General features: G+C 51.7%; 3 protein-coding genes across 4 annotated transcripts; 2 read left to right on the top strand and 1 right to left on the bottom strand.

The window, feature by feature from the left end:
* Nucleotides 1-4,933: 4,933 nt before the first annotated feature.
* CALR (calreticulin) lies at nucleotides 4,934-10,172 on the top strand. Its single transcript, XM_010329462.3, has 9 exons — nucleotides 4,934-5,104; nucleotides 5,457-5,558; nucleotides 5,743-5,946; nucleotides 6,721-6,815; nucleotides 6,910-7,119; nucleotides 7,205-7,318; nucleotides 7,415-7,558; nucleotides 9,205-9,297; nucleotides 9,381-10,172. Exons 1-9 carry the CDS (start codon nucleotides 5,014-5,016, stop codon nucleotides 9,579-9,581), a joined length of 1,254 nt encoding a protein of 417 aa, XP_010327764.1. The 5' UTR covers nucleotides 4,934-5,013; the 3' UTR covers nucleotides 9,582-10,172.
* Nucleotides 10,173-11,420: 1,248 nt separating this feature from the next.
* On the top strand, nucleotides 11,421-19,534 carry RAD23A (RAD23 homolog A, nucleotide excision repair protein). 2 transcript variants are annotated; one of them, XM_003941723.4, is made up of 9 exons: nucleotides 11,421-11,640; nucleotides 13,469-13,630; nucleotides 13,798-13,979; nucleotides 14,118-14,173; nucleotides 14,307-14,434; nucleotides 14,703-14,781; nucleotides 14,897-15,030; nucleotides 18,566-18,730; nucleotides 18,812-19,534. In XM_003941723.4, exons 1-9 carry the CDS (start codon nucleotides 11,569-11,571, stop codon nucleotides 18,923-18,925), a joined length of 1,092 nt encoding a protein of 363 aa, XP_003941772.1. In that variant the 5' UTR covers nucleotides 11,421-11,568; the 3' UTR covers nucleotides 18,926-19,534. The 2 variants fall into 2 exon arrangements, with proteins under 2 accessions (XP_003941772.1, XP_010327763.1); XM_010329461.3 differs by having other exon boundaries at nucleotides 11,423-11,640; nucleotides 14,900-15,030.
* Nucleotides 19,535-20,056: 522 nt separating this feature from the next.
* On the bottom strand, nucleotides 20,057-23,265 carry GADD45GIP1 (GADD45G interacting protein 1). The gene is made up of 2 exons (XM_003941728.4): nucleotides 22,882-23,265; nucleotides 20,057-20,426 (listed from the first exon to the last, which is right to left on the bottom strand). The coding sequence occupies exons 1-2, from the start codon at nucleotides 23,223-23,225 to the stop codon at nucleotides 20,108-20,110; spliced, it is 663 nt and encodes a 220-aa protein (XP_003941777.1). The 5' UTR covers nucleotides 23,226-23,265; the 3' UTR covers nucleotides 20,057-20,107.
* Nucleotides 23,266-24,803: the final 1,538 nt, after the last annotated feature.

Here is a 24,803-nt window from a genome sequence, read left to right as displayed (position 1 = left end):
TCTTGCCCTCGGAGAGGCGGTGGGTGGTGGGCTCCAGAGATGGTCATTTTGGCGATGTCAGCTAGTTTTAAAATTTCAAAAGTAGGCTGGGTAGGGACCATCATCCCTTTTTATAGAGGGGAAAGGGATTCACCTAATAAGTCAAGGTGACAGCTAACCTGCGTGGACTACCTCCCGTGTGGTAGTACTTAGTTATGGGCTAAGTACTAATTTAAAATCTGGGCATTATTTCATTTTCTCTCCAAAACTTTACGATGTAGATACTGATATAACCCCATTACACAGGTGAGAAAACTGAGGCCCAGAGGGTGGTATGACTTGCCCAAGGTTCTGCAGAGAGTTGGTGGAAATGAAGTTATAAAATATAAACCTTCCCACTGGGCACAGTGGCTCATGCCTGTAATGCCAGCACTTTGGGAGGCCGAGGTGGGCAGATCACGTGGTCAGAAGTTCGAGACCAGCCTGACCAACAACATGAAACCCCCATCTTTACTAAAAATAGAAAAATTAGCTGGGCATGGTGGCATGTGCCTATAATCTTAGCTACCCAGGAGGCTGAGGCAAAAGCATCGCTTGAACTTGGGAGGTGAAGGTTGCAGTGAGCCGAGAGCAAGCCACAGCACTCCAGCCTAGGGGACACAGCAAAACTGCATCTCGAAAAAAAAAAAAAAAAAAAAAAAAAAGCCAGGCACGGTGGCTCAGCACTTTGGGAGGCTGAGGCAGGTGGATTATGAGGTCAGGTGTTTGAAACCAGCCTGGCCAAAGTGGTGAAACCCCGTCTCTCCTAAAAATACAAAAATTAGCTGGGCCCACGCTACTCCGGAGGCTGAGGCACAAGAGTCACTTGAACCCGGGAGGCGGAGGTGGAGGTTGGAGTGAGCCGAGATTTTGCCATTGCATTCCAGCCTGGTGACAGAGTGAGACTCCGTCTCAAAAAAAAAAAAAAAAAAAAAAAAAAAAAAAAAAAAAAATTTATATATACACACATAGTGCAAAACACATTTCTTTTTTGAGACAGGGTCTTGCTCTGTCACCCATGCTAGAGTGCAGTGGTGCAATTACGGCTTACTGTAGCCTTGACTTCCCAGGCTCTAGCAATCCTCCAACCTTGGGCTCCCAAGTAGATGGAATTACAGGTGTGAGCCACCACACCCAGCTAATCTTTGTGTTTGTTTGTTTGTTGTTGTTGTTTGTAAAGATGGGTTTTCACCATGTTACCCAGGCTGGTCTCAAACTCCTAGGCTCTTATTCTCCTGCCTCCATCTCCCAAAGTGCTGGCTTTACAGGTGTGACCCACCTCATGCAGCCAGCCAGACCCTGACTCTTACCAAAAAGAAAAAGAAAAAAAAAAAAGGTTGACTGATAAAATATTTTACATTTTTTTCATACTAAATCTTCAAAATCTGATGTGTATTTTACACTTACAGCACATCTCAGTTCAGACCAACCACATTTCAAATGGTCAGGAGTCACATGTAGGCAGTAGTGACTATGTTAGCACAGGTAGATTAAAATCCTAGATCTGCTGGCTGGGTGCAGTGGCTTGTGCCTGGGTAATTTTTTTATCTTTAGGAGTATGGGGTTTCACCATGTTGGCCAGGCTGGTCTCGAACTCCTGACCTCATCATCTACCCACCTCGGCCTCCCAAAGTACCGGGATTACAGGAATGAGCCACTGCACCAGGCCTTGCCCAGCATATATATATGTGTGTGTGTGTATGTGTGTGTGTGTGTTAGTGTGTGTTAAGAACAAGGTTTCACCACGTTACCCGGGCTGGTCTTGAACTGCTGGGCTTGAACAATCTGCCTGCCTCCGCTAGGATTACAGGTGTGAACCTAGCATCCAAGGTGCTAGGATTATAGGTGTGAACTACCATGCTCAGCTTATTTATTTATTTATTTATTTATTTTTGAGACGGAGTTTCGCTCTTGTTACCCAGGCTGGAGTGCAATGGCGCAATCTCGGCTCACCGCAACCTCCGCCTCCTGGGTTCAGGCAATTCTGCCTCAGCCTCCTGAGTCGCTGGGATTACTGGCACGCACCACCATGCCCAGCTAATTTTTTGTATTTTTAGTAGAGATGGGGTTTCACCGTGTTGACCAGGATGGTCTCGATCTCCTGACCTCGTGATCCATCCACCTCAGCCTCCCAAAGTGCTGGGCTCAGCTTATTTTTACTTTTGAGACCGTCTTGCTCTGTCACCCAGGCTAGAGTGTGTAGTGGTAGGAACACATCTCACTGCAGCCTCAACCTCCTGGGCTCAGGTGATCCTGATCCTCCTGCCTCAGACTCTAAGTAGCTGTGACCACAGGCTGGTGCCACCACGCCTGGGTCTTTACAAAATTTTTTTTGTAAAGACAGCATCCTGCTATGTTGCCCAGGCTGGTCTTGAACTCTTGGCCTCAAGCAATCCTCCCATCTTGACCTACCAAAGTGCTGGGATTACATGTGTGAGCCACTGTGCTCAGCCTGGTTTTATTTAATTTCCACAGGAGTCCTTCCTTCCTCTTTTCTGTTATGCAGCAAGCAGTTTTTAAGCCTGTTCTGTGCCAGGTGCTGCAGGTGACACTGGAGTATGCAAAGTGAACAAAACAGGCAGTGTCTAACCTCAGGTAGGAAGCGTGAAGCCCACAGGTGCCTGATGCAGGAAGAGAAGAAAGGCTCATCAGGAGGCCTGGGATGATCCCTGGCATCCTCATGAAGGGGGTCAGACTAGGCAATACTGAATGCTACCTAGAGGAAGGGGTAGAATTCCAACTTCCCCAGTTCATTCTCCCCCTGCTTTTTTTTTTTTTTTTTTTTTTTTTGAGACGGAGTTTCACTCGTTGTTACCCAGGCTGGAGTGCAATGGCGCGATCTCTGCTCACCGCAACCTCCGCCTCCTGGGTTCAGGCAATTCTCCTGCCTCAGCCACCTGAGTAGCTGGGATTACAGGCACGTGCCACCACGCCCAGCTAATGTTTTGTATTTTTAGTAGAGACGGGGTTTCACCATGTTGACCAGGATGGTCTCGATCTCTCGACCTCGTGATCCACCCGCCTTGGCCTCCCAAAGTGCTGGGATTACAAGCTTGAGCCACCGCGCCCGGCCTTTTTTCCTTCTTTTGAAACGAAGCCTCACTCTATCACTTGGACTGGTGGGCTGGAGTGGAGTGGCGCAATCTTGGCTCACTGCAACCTTTGCCTCCCAGTTTCAAGCGATTCTCCTGCCTCAGCCTCCTGAATACAGGCAGTACAGGCACTCACCACCACACCCAGCACGCCTGGCCACCATTTCTTTTTCTTTCTTTCTTTTTTTTTTTTTTTTGAGACGGAGTTTTGCTCTTGTTGTCCAGGCTGGAGTGCAATGATGCAATCCGGCTCACTGCAACCTCCGCCTCCTGGGTTCAAGTGATTTCTGCCTCAGCCTCCTGAGTAGCTGGGATTACGGGCGTGCGCCACCACGCCCAGCTAATTTTTGTATTTTTAGTAGAGATGGGGTTTTTCCATGTTGATCAGGCTGGTCTCAAACTCCTCACCTCAGGTGATCTGCCTTCCTCGGCCTCCCCAAGTGCTGGCTTTATGGGCTTTGAGCCACCGTGCCCGGCCACCATTTCTTTTTCTTTTTTTAACCAAAAACACTTGCCAGGTTATTCCCCCCACCCTCCAACTTCGTTTTCCCTTTTTAAAAATTTTTTCCTTCCTCCCTTTTCTGAGTCACTACCTTTAGCTAGGAAGCACCCTCTCCCTACTCTCTTTTCTGGATCCCCTTCATTCCTTCCTTCCACAGTCCACTCCCGGGTTCCCAGGTCCAAGGCTTATTTGCCTAGACTTTGGAAAACCCCCAGCTCTCCTTCCTCCTTTCTGCAGCGTGGGGGCAGGGTGCTGGTGCCAGTCACGTGTCTCTAGCTTCAGAAGAAGACTCTAGACTCGTCGAGGTCGAGGTCGAGGTCGAGGTGGGGGGGGGGTCCTGTCCATCTCCCTTGCACCTTATCGTCCCTACCGTCTGTCTTTTTTCCCTCCCCAAACGGAACCCCCGGCCCTCTCGCCTACAGCCGTTTAATTGCAAAAGCCAGGCCGTTTGTGGGAGACCACAAGACAGCGACCCCCTTCATTTACCGGTTGAGAAGAGAGTAAAGGGGCTGCTGCAACCTGGGTAATAACCCTGTCCCCACCCCAGGAGTCACATCCTTAAGCCTTCCTTCCCTTTTGTCCCAGGACAGCGTTAAAAACGTTAAAAGCCTTTCGGCTGGGTAGCATCTGGCCAGGGTCGTCCCCTCTGGCTGCTCAGGGGCGTCTGTTACTTCAGAGAGGTTAAGTGACTTGCCCCAGTTCACACAGCAGCAGTCCGATAGGCTGCCAGGGCACTAGGGGCAGAAGGAGGAGAGAGCTGGCATTTTTCCCATTGGCCCGCGTGGCTGCAGCACTGGGGTGCAGCGAAGCCCCAGGGTCCCAACCCCTGAGCTCTGTCCCATCTCGGGCGGGAATGGGGGAGCGGCGGTAGGGTGCTGGTTCCCAAATGCAAGATAAGAATGGCTAGAAAAGCCTTGCCCAGGAAGAGAAGCTGGGACAGGGTTCCGGTCCCGCGTGGAGACACCTGCGCTCGCGCCGGTGCTTTAAACGCCCAGATGAGGAAAGACGCACGCAGGCGAGGGCGGGGTTGGGTTTAGGTCTGGTCACATGACCTGGCCTGAGGGGCTCGCGGCCCCCACCTCAGCAGTGGGCGTCCCCCACAACGCGTGGTCGTGTCTCATTGGTCAGCTGTGAGGCCAATAGAAATCGGCCATCTGGGAACCCAGCGTTCCGAGGCGCAGCCGAACTTAGTGAACCGATAAAGGTCCAATGGGAAAAGACAACCGTGAGCACAGTCCAATGATAAAGTGTCAGGGGCGGGCCCAATGGCTGGGTCAGGCTGGTTTGAGAGGCGGATGGGTATAAAAATTCAAGGCGGGCGGCGGCGGCAGTTCGTACTGCAGAGCCGCTGCCCCGGAGTCGTTTTAAAGGGCCAGCGCGCCGCCGCCCCCTCGGCCCGCCATGCTGCTATCCGTGCCGCTACTGCTCGGCCTCCTCGGCCTGGCTGCCGCCGAGCCCGCGGTCTACTTCAAGGAGCAGTTTCTGGACGGAGGTAACGCCTGATTTCGCCTCGAGGCCGACACGGCCGGCCCCCATCCCGGATCTGCGTTGTTGCCCGTAATTATTGCTTTGGGGGCCAGCATGGTGGTCCCCGGGGCCTAGAGCCGAGGGCGATCCCTCTTGTGCGTCCCTGGGGAGCGCGGAGGGCGCAGCGGCCACCCGCAGCGGGAGTTAGGGTTCGCCTGAGGATCTCTTAAGGCACCTGAGGTGTCAAACTAGAGCTTGGGGTGGGGAGAGTCGGGGAATCTCCTTACCTGTCCCCAGCAGCTTGTGGCTCTCGGCAGATGTTTGGTGGGGGGGATCAGCACAGCCGCGCTGACCGACCCCTCTAACCTCCCACTTAGATGGGTGGACTTCCCGCTGGATCGAATCCAAACACAAGTCCGATTTTGGCAAATTCGCCCTCAGTTCCGGCAAGTTCTACGGTGACCAGGAGAAAGATAAAGGTAAGAGTGGGTGCTCAGATCCGGGAGGACTTCCTGGCAGAAGTCATTGTCTGCACACAGCCGGGACAGTCTCCTAGGAGAGCAGGTGGAGGAAAGGGGAGTCGTTTGTATTCTCTAGGACCCAGAGATCTTGGGTTCTCGGGGGTCAGGGCCCAACGGTGACCTCACTGTTATCCCGTTTCAGGTTTGCAGACAAGCCAGGATGCACGCTTTTATGCTCTGTCGGCCAGTTTTGAGCCCTTCAGCAACAAAGGGCAGACACTAGTGGTGCAGTTCACGGTGAAACATGAGCAGAACATCGACTGTGGGGGCGGCTATGTGAAGCTGTTTCCTAATAGTTTGGACCAGACGGACATGCACGGAGACTCAGAATATAACATTATGTTTGGTGAGGGGCTGCTTCTTGGTGCTGACCTCTGTCCCATTAGTTGGAGGGAGACTCAGACCCCACTGAGTTCCTTACATCTCAGAAAAGTGATTTTTGAGAGGATGGAAAGCATGTAATCATGATTTTCTTTGGGAGGGGAGCTAAAAGAATAGGTCACGGCAGCCGGGCGCGGTGGCTCAAGCCTGTAGTCCCAGAACTTTGGGAGGCTGAGGCGGGTGGATCACGAGGTCAAGAGATCGAGACCATCCTGGTCAACATGGTGAAACCCCGTCTCTAATGAAAATACAAAAACATTAGCTGGGCATGGTGGCACGTGCCTGTAATCCCAGCTACTCAGGAGGCTGAGGCAGGAGAATTGCCTGAACCCAGGAGGCGGAGGTTGCGGTGAGCGGAGATCGCGCCATTGCACTCCAGCCTGGGTAAGGAGCGAAACTCCGTCTCAAAAAAAAAAAAAAAAAAAAAAAGAATAGGTCACAGGGTCACAGCAACAATTTATTGCCTTATCACAGATCTAGGCTGTTAATTTAATTTGTATGATCGTATATAATTCCCAATCTTAACAAATGAGGGTGTTGAGTTCTAGAATGCTGATTTTCTTTTTTCTTTAAACTTAAGGCTCCAGCACAGTTCATTCAAGACAGCATCGAGGTCTGAGTCCCTCTTTTCAGCCTTGACAGACCAAGTTTAAGAACCAGGGTTTCCTTTTGTAGAGGGGAGAGGGCCTGGAAATGGTGGGTAGTCTCTGACTCTTAACTGGCTCTGCTTCCCACCTAGGTCCTGACATCTGTGGCCCTGGCACCAAGAAGGTTCATGTCATCTTCAACTACAAGGGCAAGAACGTGCTGATCAACAAGGACATCCGTTGCAAGGTGTGCCTGGGGGTGGTGGTGGCAAATGGCTGTCATGGGAGGTTCAGAGGTCGGCCTGACTAGGGGGGCCCCAATCACCTCCTTCCTTCTTCAGGATGATGAGTTTACACACCTGTACACACTGATTGTGCGACCGGACAATACCTACGAGGTGAAGATCGACAACAGCCAGGTGGAGTCGGGGTCCTTGGAGGATGATTGGGACTTCCTGCCACCCAAGAAGATAAAGGATCCTGCTGCTTCAAAACCGGACGACTGGGATGAGCGGGCCAAGATCGATGATCCCACAGACTCCAAGCCTGAGGTTGGTGTTTAGGGAGGGGGTCTGCTTTCCACACTGGAGGGTGTGTAGGACAGCTGGGCCAACTCTGGCCTCTTCTACCCTCCAGGACTGGGACAAGCCTGAGCATATTCCTGACCCTGATGCTAAGAAGCCTGAGGACTGGGATGAAGAGATGGATGGAGAGTGGGAACCCCCAGTGATTCAGAACCCTGAGTACAAGGTGAGTTTGGGGTTCTGAGCAGGGCTGGAGCTCACAGTGGGGAGTCCATCAACCTCACTCACCCTCTGGTTCTTTTCTCCCTTATGCCTTCTGCAGGGCGAGTGGAAGCCCCGACAGATCGACAACCCAGATTACAAGGGTACTTGGATCCACCCAGAAATTGACAATCCCGAGTATTCCCCTGATCCCAATATCTATGCCTATGATAACTTTGGTGTGCTGGGCCTGGACCTCTGGCAGGTGAGACTTGGAGGGAAAAGGAGGATCTTTGGGGTACCTCAAGTGCTTACCATCACCCAGGAGGAAAGGGACAGGGTAGGATCACACCCCAGGAAGGTCTGACTCAAAAATGGTACTTCTCTAAACAGTACTTCCTGGTGTGTCCTTATGGAGTCCTCACAGCAGACCCTTTGAGGTTGTACTTCTTGTGCACCAGGTACTTCCCCAAGTACTTTTATGCAAATCAACTTCTTTAAATACCCCTAGAAAGCTAGAAAGTGGTCAGGGAACACAAAGTTAGCTGGGGCTAGGCATAGTGGCTCACCCTTATAATCACAGTACTTTAGGAGGCTGAGGCAGGAGGATTGCTTCAGGCTAGGAGTTTGACAGCTCAACCTTGCTTGGCAACATAGTGAGACCTCATCTCTACACAAACTTTAAAATTAGCCAGATGTGGTGCATACCTGTAGTCCTGGCTACCTAGGAAGAAAGGATCACTTGAGCCTGGGGCATTGAGGCTCCAGTGAGCCATGACTGTGTCACTGCACTCCAGCCTGGGTGATGGAGTGAGACCTTGTTTCAAAAAAAAGCTGGCACTGAATTTTTTTGGTCACTGAAATACCTTCTATGCCCAGGACAGTACCTGGCATGTAGTAGGTACCTGAACAGGAGAGAGAGAAACAGAAACTGGTGCAGAGAAGTGAAGTCAGTGACCCAAGGTCATGAGGGCAGGAAACTGCAAAGCCGGGGTTTGAACCGGGTATTCCGGCATCCAGCACCCGAGTCTCTCCATCTTTTTTTTTTTTTTTTTAAATGTTGGGCTTATAGGCGTGAGCCACAGCACCTGGCCCTAACATTTTTTTCATACAAGATTTTCTTTATTTTTATTTATTTTTTATTTATTTATTTTTAAAATTTTTTTTTTTTGAGACGGAGTTTCGCTCTTGTTACCCAGGCTGGAGTGCAATGGCGCCATCTCGGCTCACCGCAACCTCCACCTCCTGGGTTCAGGCAATTCTCCTGCCTCAGCCTCCTGAGTAGCTGGGATTACAGGCACGTGCCACCATGCCCAGCTAATTTTTTGTATTTTTAGTAGAGACGGGGTTTCGCCATGTTGACCAGGATGGTCTCGATCTCTTGACCTCGTGATCCACCCACCTCGGCCTCCCAAAGTGCTGGGATTACAGGCTTGAGCCACCGCGCCTGGCCCATCTTTTTTTTTTGAGTCTTGCTCTGTCACTCAGGCTGGCACACAGTGGTGTGATCATGGCTCACTCTGCCTCCCAGGTTCAAGCAATTCTCATGCCTCAACCTCTTGAGTGGCTGGAATTACAGGCATGCACCACAATGCCGGGCTTATATATATATATATATTTTTTTTTTTTTAAGTAGAGACAGGGTTTAACCATGTTGCCCAGGTTGGTCTTGAATGCCTGGTATCAAGTGATTTGCCTGCTTCAGCCTTCCAAAGTGCTGGGATTACAGGCATGAGCCGCTGTGTCTGGCCGTCTCTCTCTCTTTTTAACTGCAGTGTCAGTAGTGTTCCTGGTCTTCTCTGCAGATGCAGGAAGCAGGATATAGTGGTTATAGAACCACAGGTGGAAACCCTGTCCAAAGCAAGGGTTGTCGGGTGTCACCTCTGACGATCCTTCCCATTCATCCCCCAGGTCAAGTCTGGCACCATCTTTGACAACTTCCTCATCACCAACGATGAGGCATATGCCGAGGAGTTTGGCAATGAGACGTGGGGTGTAACAAAGGTGAGGCCTGTTCCCAGTCCCGATGGTGGGGGTCAGGCAGGGCTGTCAGGGGCTAGGCCCTGAGGTATGTGCTCTGCTTGCAGGCAGCAGAGAAGCAAATGAAGGATAAACAGGACGAGGAGCAGAGGCTCAAGGAGGAGGAAGAAGACAAAAAGCGCAAAGAGGAGGAGGAGGCAGAGGACAAGGAGGACGATGACGACAAAGATGAGGATGAAGATGAGGAGGAGGACAAGGAAGAAGATGAGGAGGAAGATGTCCCCGGCCAGGCCAAGGACGAGCTGTAGAGGCTTGTCTCCAGGGCTGGACTGAGGCCTGAGCGCTCCTGCCGCAGAGCCGGCTGCGCCAAATAATGTCTCTATGAGACTCAAGAACTTTCATTTTTTTCCAGGCTGGTTCGGATTTGGGGTAGATTTTGGTTTTGTTCCCCTCTCCCACTCCTCCCCCTGTGCCTTTTTTTTTCTTTTTCTTTTCTTTTTTTTTTTTTAACTGGTGTTTTATCTTTGATTCTCCTTCAGCCCTCACCCACGGTTTTCATTTTTCTTGATCAACATCTTTTCTTGCTTCTGTCCCCTTCTCTCACAGTATCTCTTAGCTCCCCTCCAACCTGGGTGGGGGGCAGTGATGTGGAGAAGCCGCAGGCCTAAGATTCCATCTGCTCTCCTTCCTGGAGCCCAGAGGGGGGCAGAAGAAGGGGGTGGCATCTCCAGCCCCCCAGCACTGAGGAAGAATGGGGCTCTTCTCATTTTACCCCTCCCTTTTTCCCCTGCCCCCAGGACTGGGCCACTTCTAGGTGGGGCAGTGGGTCCCAGATCGGCTCACACTGAGAATGTAAGAACTACAAACAAAATTTCTATTAAATTAAGTTTTGTGTCTCCCTCCTGTGTCTCCTTCTGGGGAAAGACTTCAGGAAAGCCAGCAGTGGTCTTTTTGGAAGGGAGGGTGTTCTCCAGTATATCTCCTTTTTCAGCTGTTGCTAGGGAGGTTGCTGAGTGTTCCACAGATTCCAGGGTCCCTTATTTATCCCATAACCCTCAAAACTAACGAGGGAATGGCTCTTGCTGCTGTAAATACATATCAACTCAATGAATTCATGAACCTAACTGGTAAGTTTTAGTTCTGTTTATTCTTAAGACAGTCTTGCTCTGTTGCCCAGGCTGGAGTGCAGTGGCACAATCTGGTTCACACTGCCCCTTAAAGTGGCCTCCTTCGTGCTTCAATTCCTTTTGGGGTCCTGTGGCTCAGCCCAACTCCTCTGGGAAGCCTCCATGATTGGTACATTCAAGGGATTTATGGAAATAATTCTGTATTTAATATAGGAAGGCTTTGAAAGTTAGCATCTTTAAATACTTTTTGGGGTCAGATTAAAAGTACTGGCAGGAGACCCAGAACTAAAATTGGAGGTTCATTTCAAAAATCCAAATGCCTCAAGAATGAGGGTACAAAATGGCCCCTTGCCCCCACTTCCAACTTAAGGTTTTTTTTTTTTTCCTCTTGGTGGCCTGTCAGGTATTTCTAGTTTTCAGTAACTTACACTTTGCTCTACAGGGCTCCTGCCAGGATGGCCATACCAGAATAAAACTTTTGGTGGCCGGGCACAGTGGCTCAAGGCCTGTAATCCTAGCACTTCGAGAGGCCCAGGCAGGTAGATCAGGAGGTTGAGACCAGCCTGGCCAACATGGTGAAACCCCATCTCTACTAAAAATACAAAAGTATCTCTTCGTGGTTGGGGGTCCCTGTAATTTCACTGGGAGGCAGAGGGCAGTGAGCCAAGATCTCAATACTGCACTCCAGCTTGGGTGACAGAGACAGACTCAAACACCTTATTTTGAAGAGGCAGAAAATATTTTTATAGAAGAAATACGTATGTCTGTAACAAGTGCAAGGACATGAAAATTTGTGTTAAATATCAAGAAAACTCATTTGAGAGTCTAAGTGGGGACGCCAGTCATTTGTAGCCCCATGACGTCACTGCTAATGGGCATGCCGTCACTCATGAGACCACGTGTGCTGGCAGAGCGTGAAGCCCCCTTCCCTTGCACAACGCGGAGTTTAGTCTGCGCATGCCCCGCCCGAGGACGCACTTGTGCGCATGCCCACAAAGGCCAAGGGCGAGGGGAGGCGAGCGCAGGTCACGTACGCTGGTGGTCAGCGCACGCATTGCCTGCCCCGGAAGTGGTCGGCACGCGGCGCGGCTGGGCGCTAAGATGGCGGCGGCGTGAGTTGCATGTTGTGTGAGGATCACGGGGCCGCCGCGTTTGCTCGGGCCCCGCCATGGCCGTCACCATCACGCTCAAAACGCTGCAGCAGCAGACCTTCAAGATCCGCATGGAGCCTGACGAGACGGTGCGGGCCGGGCCGGAGCCCGAGGGCGGGAGCGACGGGTGCTGCGGGTGGGGTGGTGGCAGGGAGGCTGGGATCCCAACGGGAGGGGCTGGGAGGACGGCGCGGGCTGGGCCCTGCCCAGACCCCCAACCTGCCGGACTTTCATGGACCTCCCCACGGTGGTCTTTGGCCCAGCTCCCAGCGGATCGCGCGGCGCTCCTGGGCCGGTCTCCGGACAAGGCCCCACCCCCGGGGCGCTGGCCAGGGCCCGGCTCCAATGTCAGCGTTCTCGCGGGGCGCAGGAGCTATTGGCTCGGATTCGTGGGCAGGCCAGGCTCTCCAGTACCGGGGCTCCACGTTCCCAGCTTTGCAGGCGTCTCTTTGGGACAGTGGTGGTCGAATCTAGGAGTAATGACCAGGAGATAACCGAGTAGTAACGACAACTACGATGTTAATGATAATAAACGGGTCTCAGTCTTTATATTTTGGTGGTTCGTGTTTGTTGACCGTTTACTTTTTATAAGTCACCGATCGTTTTATTGTTATTTTACTGCTCTGCAAAACGGGCTTGTCATTGGACCTCTGACCATTTTACAGATGTAGAAACCTAGGGCTTAAGGAACTTTGCCACAGTCACACACAGGTAATGGTAGAGCTGGGATTCAAATTAGGTTCTGCCTTGTGTGAGCGTCCACGATATAAACGTTATGATGCCCTTTTAGCCGAAAGTAGAATTAGGATCTAATTAAAGCATAGTGAATGTCTGTTGGGTACTTGGCACTTTTTGCACCGTGAGGGAGGCATTGAAGTCCACTTTTTGTAGAAAAGAAAACTCACATTTTTTGATCACCTCACCTTTTTGGCTTTGGACAAGTTAACCTCTCTGTGCCTCCGTTTTCTCAAATATAAAATGAGCCGGTCGCCTGCTGGCTTCTGCCTGTAATTACAGCACTTAGGGAGGCAGAGACAAGAGGATCCCTTGAGCCTAGGAATTTGAGATCATCCTGGCAACACAGCGAGACCCTGTTGTCCACAAAAAGAAGAAACAAAAATGAATAAATAAAATGAGGTCAATGATACATATTTGATAGTTGGGAAGCTTAAAAGGTATGATGCATAAACAATTACGGTAGCACTATTGGCCAAGCACGGTGGCTCATGCCTCTGTAATCCTAATGATTGGGAGGCAGAGGCAGGAGGATTGCTCGAGGCCAGGAGTTTGAGACCAGCCAGCCTAACAGGGATACTCTATTTACAAAAAAGAAAAAAATTTAAATTAGCTTGGAGTGGTGGTGTGCACCTTTATTCCCAGCTACCCCCGAGGCTGGGTGAGAGTACCACTTGAACCCAGGAGTTTGAGGCTGCAGTCAGCTATGATTGTGCCACTGCAATTCAGTGTGGGCAGCAGTGAGATCCCGTCTCTTAAAATTAAAAAAAAAAAAAAAGGACTATTAATTAGTAGTCACTGTTATTGTTCAAGGTAGAGTGTGTGGCGGGGGGCTGTCCCCTTTATTCTGTTTTGTTCTCATACTTTATACCACCTGAAATTACATTTTTTTTCACATTACTGTTCTCTCCTTAAGAGCAGGGACTTGTGTTTTTTGTTGTTGAGCTGTGGTCTCCATGTCTAAAACAGCACTTGGCACCTAATAGTTGTTTAATATTAATAAATACTGTAATGAATGGCATGATGATTGAATGAATTCAAGTCTAGCATGCTTTAGATGCTGAGAAAGCTTTATAAATCTTGCTTGCCTCTGCCGTCAGGGCTTGCAGCCTCTCCGTCCTAAACTAGAAGGGAAGAGAGAATCTTGGGTTCTCCAGTGACTGTCTGTACCCCTCCCTCTAGGTGAAGGTACTAAAGGAGAAGATAGAAGCTGAGAAAGGTCGTGATGCTTTCCCTGTGGCTGGACAGAAACTTATTTATGCCGGCAAGATCTTGAGCGATGATGTCCCCATCAGGGACTATCGCATTGATGAGAAGAATTTTGTAGTCGTCATGGTGACCAAGGTGGGTGACGTGTGCTGGCTGGAAGGGTGGGTGGATGAGCTGGGGAGCTGGCAAAGAGCCTGTGTGCCCAGGAGAGATTAGCTATGAACAGGGTGGGGCCACAGCAGAGCGGGTTGTTAGGTCTGATAGGGTTGCTGATGCCAGCTCCCTTTTTCTTGCTGTTGCAGACCAAAGCTGTCCAGGGTACCTCAGCACCCCCAGAGGCCTCACCCACAGCTGCCCCAGAGTCCTCTACATCCTTCCCGCCCGCCCCTACCTCAGGCATGTCCCATCCCCCACCTGCTGCCGGAGAGGACAAGAGCCCGTCGGAGGAATCCGCCCCCACAACGTCCCCAGAGTCCGTGTCGGGGTAAGGCGTGGGCAGCAGCCCCAGCTTGGGCCCTGTCCTTCCAGCACATTCCAGCACCCACATATGTTGTCCCACACAACTGGAGGGAGGGCAGGCCGCCAGAAGGCAGGATCCGATTTCTCTTTCTTGAATTTGCAGCTCTGTTCCCTCTTCAGGTAGCAGCGGGCGAGAGGAAGACGCAGCCTCCACGCTAGGTGGGTGGGTGGTCCCCAGGGCAGAAGCGACTGGGTGTCCCAGCCATCAGCTGGGCCTTGTCTGGGTGCGGGAGGGCCTGGGAGCTGCCCTTTCCTCTTCCTGGTAACCCAGGCTTTGCTGCTCCCTCCACAGTGACGGGCTCTGAGTATGAGACGATGCTCACGGAGATCATGTCCATGGGCTATGAGCGGGAGCAGGTCGTGGCCGCCCTGAGAGCAAGCTACAACAACCCCCACCGAGCCGTGGAGTATCTGCTCACGGTGAGGTGGGGCAGCCGCCTCCCGGGGAGGCCTTGAGGGAGGTCCAAGGGCTTCACTGCTCTCATGGGCAGTTGGGGAGGCAAAATCTGCCCAGAAAATCCTTTGGGTAGTAATTCCAGCCACTAAAGGTATCCCACAAGAGGCTGGATGTGAGTGATGGGTGGGCTTCCAGAGGGCAGGGCCGAGGCCTCATCTGTGTCCTGCCAGGGCATGGAGGAGGGTGGCAACAGGAGGTCTGTGCATTAGAACTAAATAGGACCCCTGACAGGGAATTCCTGGGAGCCCCGAACCAGAACACGGTTCTGTCCAGGAGAGCCAGGTATCGGAGCAGCCAGCTACGGAAGCAGGTGGGTGTGCACGTGCGGCATCTGTCCTCCAGTTACCTGATTCACACCACACTCCACCCCGCAGTGCTCCTGGGAGCCCAGCTCAGTGTCTGACTGCACCCCTTCCTACTACCAGCAGGAGAGAACCCCCTGGAGTTTCTGCGGGACCAGCCCCAGTTCCAGAACATGCGGCAGGTGATTCAGCAGAACCCTGCACTGCTGCCCGCTCTGCTCCAACAGCTGGGCCAGGAGAACCCTCAGCTTTTGCAGGTGTGATCCCAGGGGCAGAGGGGGGCAGAGGGGGGCAGAGGGGGCAGAGGGAGCCAGGGCAGCCACCATTTCCCTTCCCTGCGGGCACCAGAGTCCATAACATATAGGAGTCAATCTAATCCTGGAAAGCAGGACTAAGCACATTCTTCCCCAACACTCCCATGCTTCCTGTGACCTGTCGACCCCCACGGTTTCTCAGTCTTCCCAACTACCTTGTGAGGTGTGGGTGCTGTCAACATCACCTCCTGCAGAAGAAGACACTACAAGCTTAGAGCAGCCTGTCATTCCCAGGGCCACACAGCTGGTAGAGTATGTGTCTGCTTGCTGCCTCAGGGTCCTGGGCTGGGACTCTGGCTCTGGCTCCACATACAGATGGCACTACGTAAATGTCTGTAAGGTGACATGACATCACCCAGGACAGCTGTGTCCCAGTTGGCTCTGGGACCGCTGTGCTCAGTGAGGCTCCACCTTGGCCTTTAAATGTTCACAGGAAGAGTAGAGGGGTGGGCATCTGGGTGCAAGCAGGTTCCTCTGGGTCCTCTGTGAAGTGCCCACCTGTCTTGACTTGACCCTGCTGTCTGCCCCTTCTTTCATTTCTTAGTCCCTTGCCAGCTTCTCCTACCCAGTCCTGATCTTCATCTGTACTTAGTCCTCCCTCATAGTGTCCTGGGGCCTTCAGTCTATATGGGGGCCCCCAAATCTTTTATATATATGTGTGTATATATATATATATGTATATATATATATATATATATATATATATATGTGTGTGTGTGTGTGTGTGTGTGTGTGTGTTTTATAAAGATGGGGTTTCACCATGTTGGTCAGGCTGGTCTTGAACTCCCGACCTCAGGTGATCCGCCTGCCTTGGCCTCCAAAGTGTTTGGATTACAGGTGTGAGCCACCGCGCCCAGCCCAAGGACCCCCACATCTGTGTAACCAGCCCAAGCCTCTCTGAATGCCATGTTCCATGGCTGGCTTAATCTGTCCATCAAAGTGCTTTTTAAAATTTATTTATTTTTTTGAGATGGAGTCTTGCTCTGTTGCAGTGGCATGATCTTGGCTCATGGCATCCTCTGCCACCCCATTCAAGTGATTCCCCTGCCTCAGCCTCCTGAGCAGCTGGGACTACAGGTGTGCGCTACCACACCTGGCTAATTTTTTTGTATTTTAGTAGAGACGAGGTTTCACCATGTTGGCCAGGATGGTCTTTATCTCCTGACCTCATGATCTGCCCGCCTCAGCCTCCCGAGTAGCTGGGACCACAGGCATGCGCCACCATGCCCAGCTAATTTTTTTGTATTTTTTTAGTAGAGACGGGGGTTTTACCATGTTGGCCAGGATGATCTTGATCTCTTGACCTCGTGATCCGCCCACCTCCGCCTCCCAAAGTGCTGGGATTACAGGCGTGAGCCACAGCACCCGGCCTTAGACTAGACTTCTAAGACTTTGAACATTCCCCAGCTCTCCCCCATCTCTGCAAGGACCAGCCTGGGGTTGCTTCAGCCTCAGGCCTTGGGGGCCAGCTGGGGTCCCTCTCCTGTCCTGTCTCTTCCCATCCAGCCCCTCCCTGCACTCCAGCTCCCTGGCAGCCTTCTCCAGGGCCTCTGCCACTGCACAGTACCACAGTCCATTGACTTTAAAACACTTTCTTTAATGTGAAAATGGTCAGATGTAGACAAGAGCAGAGAGAGTTGTATCAGAGCTTCCAGATACCCAGGCTGGGCACAGCAGCCCACACCTGTAATCCCAGCAGTTTGGGAGACCAAATTGAGCAGTGGGCAGATCAGTTGAGGTCAGGAGTTTGAGACCAGCCTGGCCAACATGGCGAAACCCCGTCTCTACTAAAACTACAAAAAGTAGCTGAGCATGGTGGCGGGCCACTGTAGTCCCAGCTGTTTGGGAGGCTGAGGCACGAGAATTGCTTGAACCCAGAAGACAGAAATTGCAGTGAACCGAGATTGCTCCATTGCACTCCAGCCTGGGTGAAAGAGTGAGACTGTCTTAAAAAGAACAGAAATGAAAACGAACAAATGAACTTCCACATACCCAAACCCAACACCCAGATGAGTTCACATTTTTTGGTTTGGTTTTGGTTTGATTTGGGGGAATAGAGACAGGTTTTATATTGCCCAGGCTGGTCTTGAACTCCTGGGCCCAAGCAGTCCCTCCTGCCTTTCCTCCCAAGTTGTTGGGGTTACAGGCATGAGCCACCACACCTGGCCAAGTTCACCTTTCTAAAAGATTCAGACCACGTCTTTTCCTGAATAACTGTCACGACCGTGGCTTTCCACTGCTCTAGAAAATGGGTCTGACTTGGGCCTTCCTCTCTGGTCTTATTATCTGCCTCCTCCCTCTTCCCTTCCCTGTTCACTCTGTTCTTGCTTCTGAGATTTCTTGCTTCTGAGATTTCCCAGATGCGTCCACCCTGGGTCTTTGCACTTGCTGTCTGCTTTACCTGGAGGAAACCCTCTGCATCCCCCATGCTGCAGACCTCTCCTCCAGCCCTCATCCGCAGTTCCTTTCTAGCCAGACACTTGCAGTTGTCTGGTTTCATTTATTGGCTCATTTATTTATTTGTTGATTTATTTATTTATATTTTTGAGAGTCTGTCACCCAGGCTGGAGTGTGGTGGTACAGTCTCAGTACCCTGCAACCTCCGCCTCCCGGTTCAAGGGATTCTCCTACCTTAGCCTTCTGAGTAGCTGGGATTACAGGCACTTGCCATCACACCCAGCTAATTTTTTTTTTTTTTTTTTTTTTTTTTTGTCTTTTTGTTTTTTTCCTTTTTGTGGAGAACGGGGTCTCGCTATGTTGCCCAGGCAGGTCTCGAACTCCTGGGCTCAAGCTATCCTCCCGCCTCTGCCTCCCTAAGAGCTGGGATTACAGGCGTGAGCCACAGCGCCCGGCAACACCCAGCTAATTTTTGTATTTTTAGTAGAGATGGGGATTTTGCCATGTTGGCCAGGCTGGTCTTGAACTCCTGGCCTCAAGTGATCCGCCTGCCTGGGCCTCCCAAAGTGCTTGGATTACAGGCATGAGCCATTGTGCCCAGCCTGTTTCTTTCTTTCTTTCTTTATTCAAGATGGTCTTGCTTTGTTGTCCATGCTGGAGTACAGTGGCTTACTGCAACCTCCGCCTTTTGCGTTGTCTCATGCCTGAGCCTTCTGAGTAGCTGGGATTACAGGCGCCTGCCACCACACCTGGCTGCTGCTTCTCTTTTTAGTAGAGATGGGGGTTCACCATGTTGGCCAGGCTGGTCTCGAACTCCTGATCTCAAGTGATCCACCTGCCTTTGCCTCCCAAAGTGCTAGGATTATAGGCATGAGTCACCATGCCTGGCCCATTTCTTGGCTCACTTAAAGCCCATCATCAGCTCCACCAGAGCAGGGCTTGTGTTGTCTGCTATGTTTGGCCAGAATAGGCTCCTCTGGAGATTTGCCTGACTGAATGAAAAAGCAAGGGCTGTGAAGTCCTGGGGAGAGGAGGGAACAAGGGCTGTGAATTACCCTCTCTTCCCCACCCTCTCCTGCAGCAAATTAGCCGGCACCAGGAGCAGTTCATCCAGATGCTGAACGAACCCCCTGGGGAACTGGCGGACATCTCAGATGTGGAGGCGGAGGTGGGTGCCATAGGAGAGGAGGCCCCGCAGATGAATTACATCCAGGTGACGCCACAGGAGAAAGAAGCTATAGAGAGGGTAAGAGGTCTGGATGTGGGGGAATTGCAGGTGGGCAGAACCCCTACCCTCTACTGCTCACACTTACCCATCTTCCCACAGTTGAAGGCCCTGGGGTTCCCAGAGAGCCTGGTTATCCAGGCCTATTTCGCGTGTGAAAAAAACGAGAACTTGGCTGCCAACTTCCTCTTGAGTCAGAACTTTGATGACGAGTGATGCCAGGAGGCCAGGCCACCAAAACCCCCACCCTACCCCTACTCCATGAAAGTTTTATAAAAGAAAAAATATATATATATATTCATGTTTATTTAAGAAGTGGGAAAAAGAATCAAAAACCTTAAAAAAAATGAGCAAAAAGCCCAGCTTCCTGTCCTCCTAAAGTGGCCCCTGTTCCCATCTTGCTCTGAGAAGACCCAGGCCAGACAGCTGTCCCCCTATCCTCCTCCCCAGCCCAGCCTGCTCAGAGAAGCTGGCAGGACTGGGAGGCGACAGATGGGCCCCTCTTGGCCTCTGTCCCAGCTCCCTGCAGCCAGATGGAAAGGCGGCTGCTTGCTTCTCCATCTTCCGAAGAATCCCTGAGGACCCCCCATCCCATCCTCTTCTAGGATGAGGGGAAGCTGGAGCCCCAAAATTTGATCCTCCATTGGAGCAGCCCAAATCTTTCCATCTGGGGTGAGCCCTGAAAGGTTCAAGGCCCCCTCCCCAGTCTGGCCTTGGCCTCCGGCCTAGAGAAGGGCTAACAGCTCAATGTTAAGGCTACCCCCACCCCAGAACAGAACCGTGTCTCTAATAAAGGTTTTGAAGTGAATAAAGTTTAAAAAACCAGCCCTATGGTCCGTGCCTGCTGGGGCTCCCCACGCCCACCTGTCTGAGTCTGGGGGCTGTCTGGGCACAGGCAGGCGTGGTGATGGGTGCCGGGAAGGGGGAGAGGAGTCTGTGAGTCCTTGCAGATTGGGGCTCCCAGTGTCTTCTCCCCCAGTGTGTCATTTCCAGGCAGTGGACCCCAGCCCAGCCTTACAGGGACTGCTTCTCCCTGGTCCCCACCATCATCACCACAGTCTGTTTTGGCTGTACTTCCCCCCCTCCCCCCGACCCCATAATTGGCTAATTACTGGAGATGAATGTTGGTAAACAGAAGCCTTCTCCTCTTCTGCCATCTGCTTCTCTATTATTTGCCCATTGCATCCCCCCCCACCCCTTTTCTCGTCCTGAAGCCTCAGTCAGCAGGGCCTGCAATCCCTGTCCCCCTTTTGAGTAGAGCCAAGTGGGGGATTCCCCAGCCCAGCCCTAGGTGTTTCAGGAGGAACCAGGGGACCCAGAGAGGCACACATTGAGAGGACACAGATCTCTTCAGGGGGACTGCCAGGGAGCAGGCTTTTATTGGGAAAGGACAAAGGCTCAGGAGCTGGGTGCCCCAGAGGTGGCTGGGTCCTGGGCTGCCGTCTCAGCCATTGCAGCAGCTCGCGCCTCCTTCTTCTGTCTTTGTTTTTCCTCCTTGAGACGCTTGCGCTCCTTCTTCTCTAGGTCCTGGAGCAGCTCCTGGAAGCGGGCGCTCCTTGGGTCCACTTGGTAGCCCAGGCGCTCCTGGGCCTCAGCCTGCAGTCGGGCCCTCCTCTCCTTGTCAGCCTCTGCCTTCTCCCTGCGCTCCCGCTGCTGCTGTCGCCATTTCTCAATCATCCTTGGCATCTTGGCCATGCACTCTGCAATGTGCTGCTCCCTGCAAGGGAGGGAGAGTGGGCCGTGACACTGGCACTCAGCCAGGGCAGAGCTCACCCACCCATATCCCACCCATAGACCTTTGCACACTAGCCTCCTCAACTCCCCCTATAGGTTAACTGTCAGGAGAAACCCTTGACAAGTGAAGAAACAGGAAGAGATGAAGAGAGAGTTACTTGTGCATGAATTTGATCACAAGGGTGTGTCAAGCCCCAGTAAGCCCCACGTGCCAAAGCCAAATCAACATTTCACTGAGCGCCTACTGAGCCACCAAGTGCCACTCCCATGGACAATTTCACACGTTTATTCCAGACATTGCTGAGTACCTACTGTAGGCCAGGCCCAATTCTAGGCACAGGAGTGAAAGCAAGAAAGACATTTCCCACCAATACTTGTGTTTGTAGCTACCAGTCACAGCCCCATTTTTTTTCTTTAACTTTTTGTACAGATTTATTTCATCACCCAGATATTAAACCTAGTACCCAGTAGTTATCTTTCCTGATCCTTTCCCTCCACCCTCCAAAAGGCCCCAATGTGTGGTGTTCCCCTCTGTGTGTCCATGTGTTCTCATCATTTAGCTCCCACTTAGAAGTGAGAATATGTTGTATTTGGTTTTCTGTTCCTGTGTTAGTTTGCTAAGGATGATAACCTCCAGTTCCATTCTCGTCCCTTCAAAGGACATGATCTTGTTGTTAGTCAGCCTCATTTACGGATTAGAAAAGTGAAGAATTGAGCCGCCCTATAAGAGGGTCATCAGGCTGAGGAAGGGCAGAAACAGGAGTCCCTGCTCCAACATTCCCTGCCTGGGTGATCAGACACATGACTTCACTTTGCCAAGCCTCAGTTTCCTCATCTCTAAAATTAGGGCAATCCCTTCTTCCTCTTAATGCTATTGGGAAAACCAGAAAGGTAAATACCAGGAACACACTTGACCTACCCCCTCTGCCATCCAGGATGTGGCATTATCTGTAACAGATAACCCTGGTTCAGCCACGCGCAGTGGCTCATGCCCGTAATCTCAGCACTTTGGGAGGCCGAGGCAGGTGGATCACCTGAGGTCAGGAGTTTGAGACCAGGCTGGCCAATATGGCGAAACCCTGTCTGTACTAAAAATACAAAAAATTGGCCGGGTGCGGTGGCTCAAGCCTGTAATCCCAGCACTTTGGGAGGCTGAGGCGGGTGGATCACGAGGTCAAGAGATCGAGACCATCCTGGTCAACATGGTGAAACCCCGTCTCTACTAAAAATACTAAAAATTAGCTGGGCATGGTGGCGTGTGCCTGTAATCCCAGCTACTCAAGAGGCTGAGGCAGGAGTATTGCTTGAACCTGGGAGGCAGAGGTTGTAGTGAGCCGAGATCTCACCATGGCACTCCAGCCTGGGGAACTAGAGCTTAACTCCACCTCAAAAAAAAAAAAAAAAAAAAAAATGCCTGTGGTCCTTCAGACTTGCCTCCATACCCAACCTTTGCCCTTGGTTCCAGGACCCCCATCACCTTCCTGCCCTCACTTTTCCCCAGCCACACTTGCCACTTGGTTCTTCTTTAAGGCATATCCTATCTCAGGACATTTGCCTCAGCTGTTCCTTAGGAACTCTTTACCCAAGAAATCTCCCCATGGCTAAATCTGGTTATTCAGGTCTTTGCTTAAACATCGTCATCTCAGAGAGTACTGAACCAAAGCTGCCCTCAGGCAGGCACTCTTCACTCTTTTATCTTCCTAATAGGCAGTCCACTGTGGCCATCTGATACTATCTTGCCTGTTTCCTGCTGGGACAGGATTTTGTTTTGTTTTGAGATGTAGTTTTCCTCTCTTCCCCAGGCTGGAGTGCAGTGGCCCAATCTCAGCTCACTGCAACCTCTGCCTCCAGGGTTCAAGCTATCCTGCCTTAGCCTCCCTAGTAGCTGGGATCACAGGCGTGTGCGACCACGCCCGGCTAATTTTTGTATGTAGTAGAGACAGGGTTTCGTCATGTTAGTCAAGTTGGTCTCGAACTCCTGGCCTCAGGAGCCCTTTGGGGCCTGCCTCGGCCTCCCAAGATGCTAGGATTACAGGCGTGAGCCACCGCGTCCAGCCTGGGACGGGTTCTTGCACACGGTGTGCGCTCAGTAAATTCTTGCTGATGATGGCCGGTCGCAGTGGCTCACGCCTATAATCCCAGCTACTCGGGAGGCTGTGGCAGGAGAATCGCTTCAACCCTGGAGGCGGAGGTCGCGCCACTGCACTCCAGCCTGGGCAACAGAGTAGGACTCTTTAAAAACAAAAAAACAAAAAAACGACTTGCTGATGAATGACTAAATGGACTGTTACTGAGTTTGTTTTGCGGCCAGGTGAGCGTATACATAAATCTACAACATGTAGATGCCGTGAGGTGCCCCCTATGGGGTAGGCACGGTTTGGGCCCAGTTCGCCCACGGGACACACAGGGGAGCCCCGCGTTTTCCTGCACGCACGCACCTCTCCTGACGCTTCTGCTCTTCGGCCAGCTGCTTCACCCGCAGCGACTCCTGCATGGTCGCCAAACTTGGGTACCATTCGCGCTCGTTGGCCTCCAGCTCCCGCAGCTGCTCGGTCGACGGCCATAGCGAACCCGGGTCCACCCCGGAGGCAGCGCCGTAACGCGCGAACTGCTTAGCTGCGTAGCGCGGACTCAGCTGCCATCGCGGGGTCAGGAGGTCCTCGGGGTCTGGCCACCGGGGTCCTGGCCTGCGGCGCGGGGGCGGGGGCGCCCGGTAGCCACGGGAACCCAAGGTTGCCGCCAGGCCCAGCAGGCTATGTGCCTGTCGCACGGACGCCGCCATCTTGGCCGTGCGGGGTCCTCGCACGCCGGCCGGGCTGTTCAAAGCGCTGCCTGAGCGCGAGGCCCGGTGGGGGCCGGGGCAGGGCGAGGGACGGCCCTGCTGCCTCAGTTCAGAGGCGGGGGAGTGAGGCGAAGGAGTTACTGTAGATTTTATACATTTCGAAGAATAGCTTTAAGTTTTAGTTAAACAGTTACTTATTAAAGTCATTTTTAATTTTCAGTTTTTTTCCTCTGCACGCTGACACTTCAAAAAAATGTGTTTTTAAGCGTTCAGTGTTCTTTGGGTAAAAAATTATGTATATATATATAGATATAGATATAGATATAGATATATATATATATATATATTTTTTTTTTTTGAGACGGAGTTTCGCTCTTGTTACCCAGGCTGGAGTGCAATGGCACGATCTCGGCTCACCGCAACCTCCGCCTCCTGGGTTCAGGCAATTCTCCTGCCTCAGCCTCCTGAGTAGCTGGGACTACAGGCGTGCGCCACCATGCCCAGCTAATTTTTGTATTTTTAGTAGAAAGGGGGTTTCACCATGTTGACCAGAATGGTCTCAATCTCTTGACCTCGTGATCCACCCGCCTCGGCCTCCCAAAGTGCTGGGATTACAGGCTTGAGCCACCGCGCCCGGCCCCAAAAATAATATTTTTAATTTTACTTCTATGCATTTAAACTAGCATTTATTACTTTTTAAAATTTAAATGCGGCCGGGCGCGGTGGTTCACTGCTGTAATCCCAGCACTCTGGGAGGCCGAGGCGGGCATCACCTGAGGTTAGAGTTTGAGACCAGCCTGGCCAAAATGGTGGAACCCCGTCTCTATTAAAAATACAAAAAGCCGGACGTGGTAGCGCACGCCTGTAATCCTAGCTACCGGGGAGTCTGATGCAGGAGAATCGCTTGAAACTGGGAGGTGCGGTTGCCCCACTGCTCTCCAGCCTGGGAGAAAAAAAATAAAATTCTGTCATAATGCTGTGACATGGATGAACCTTGGGGACATTAGGCTAAGTGAAATAAGGCAGTCACAAAAGGGTAAAAATTGTATTCAGTTATATGAGGGAACTAGAGTAGTCAAATTCATAGAGACAGAAAGTAGATTAGGTGTTACCAGGGGCTGAGGGTGGAGGAGTGGGAGATATTGCTGAGTATGTTTCATATTGTAAAATATACACAATAAAGAAAAAGAATTTGTGTTTTGTTTTCGTTTTGAGTCAAAGTCTCGCTCTGTCTCCCAGGCTAGAGCACAGTTGCGTGATCTCTGCTCACTGCAACCTCTGCCTCCTGGGTTCAAGGGATTTTCGAGCTTCTGCCTTCTGAGTAGCTGGGACCACAAGCTCTAGCCACCATGCCTAGCTAATTTTTGCATTTTAGTAGAGATGGGGTTTTACCATGTTGGCCAGACTGGTATCAAACGCCTGACCTTAAGTGATCCGCCCTCCTCGGCCTCCACAGTGCTGGGATTACAGGTGTGAGCCACCATCTGGCCAATTTTTTTTTTTTTTTTAGATGGGGTCACACCATGTTGGTCAGGCTGGTCTTGAACTCCCTATCTCAGGTGATCCGCCCGCCTTGGC

Source organism: Saimiri boliviensis, chromosome 14, assembly GCF_048565385.1.
Source record: "Saimiri boliviensis isolate mSaiBol1 chromosome 14, mSaiBol1.pri, whole genome shotgun sequence".
Taxonomy (NCBI): domain Eukaryota; kingdom Metazoa; phylum Chordata; class Mammalia; order Primates; family Cebidae; genus Saimiri; species Saimiri boliviensis.
Note: the sequence above shows the minus strand (reverse complement) of the source record. Positions and strands in the feature narration are given on the sequence as shown.

Bases quoted from the DNA above. Each gene is read 5' to 3' on its own strand.
- CALR (XM_010329462.3), top strand. From the start codon at position 5,014: ATGCTGCTATCCGTGCCGCTACTGCTCGGCCTCCTCGGCCTGGCTGCC. The intron at 6,816-6,909 runs GTGTGCCTGGGG...TTCCTTCTTCAG, and splicing joins ACAAGGACATCCGTTGCAAG to GATGATGAGTTTACACACCT. The intron at 7,120-7,204 runs GTTGGTGTTTAG...TCTACCCTCCAG, and splicing joins CCACAGACTCCAAGCCTGAG to GACTGGGACAAGCCTGAGCA.
- RAD23A (XM_003941723.4), top strand. From the start codon at position 11,569: ATGGCCGTCACCATCACGCTCAAAACGCTGCAGCAGCAGACCTTCAAG. The intron at 14,174-14,306 runs GTGGGTGGGTGG...CTCCCTCCACAG, and splicing joins AGACGCAGCCTCCACGCTAG to TGACGGGCTCTGAGTATGAG. The intron at 14,782-14,896 runs GTGGGTGTGCAC...TCCTACTACCAG, and splicing joins GCAGCCAGCTACGGAAGCAG to CAGGAGAGAACCCCCTGGAG.
- GADD45GIP1 (XM_003941728.4), bottom strand. From the start codon at position 23,225: ATGGCGGCGTCCGTGCGACAGGCACATAGCCTGCTGGGCCTGGCGGCA. The intron at 20,427-22,881 runs GTGCGTGCGTGC...CCTCCCTTGCAG, and splicing joins GAGCAGAAGCGTCAGGAGAG to GGAGCAGCACATTGCAGAGT.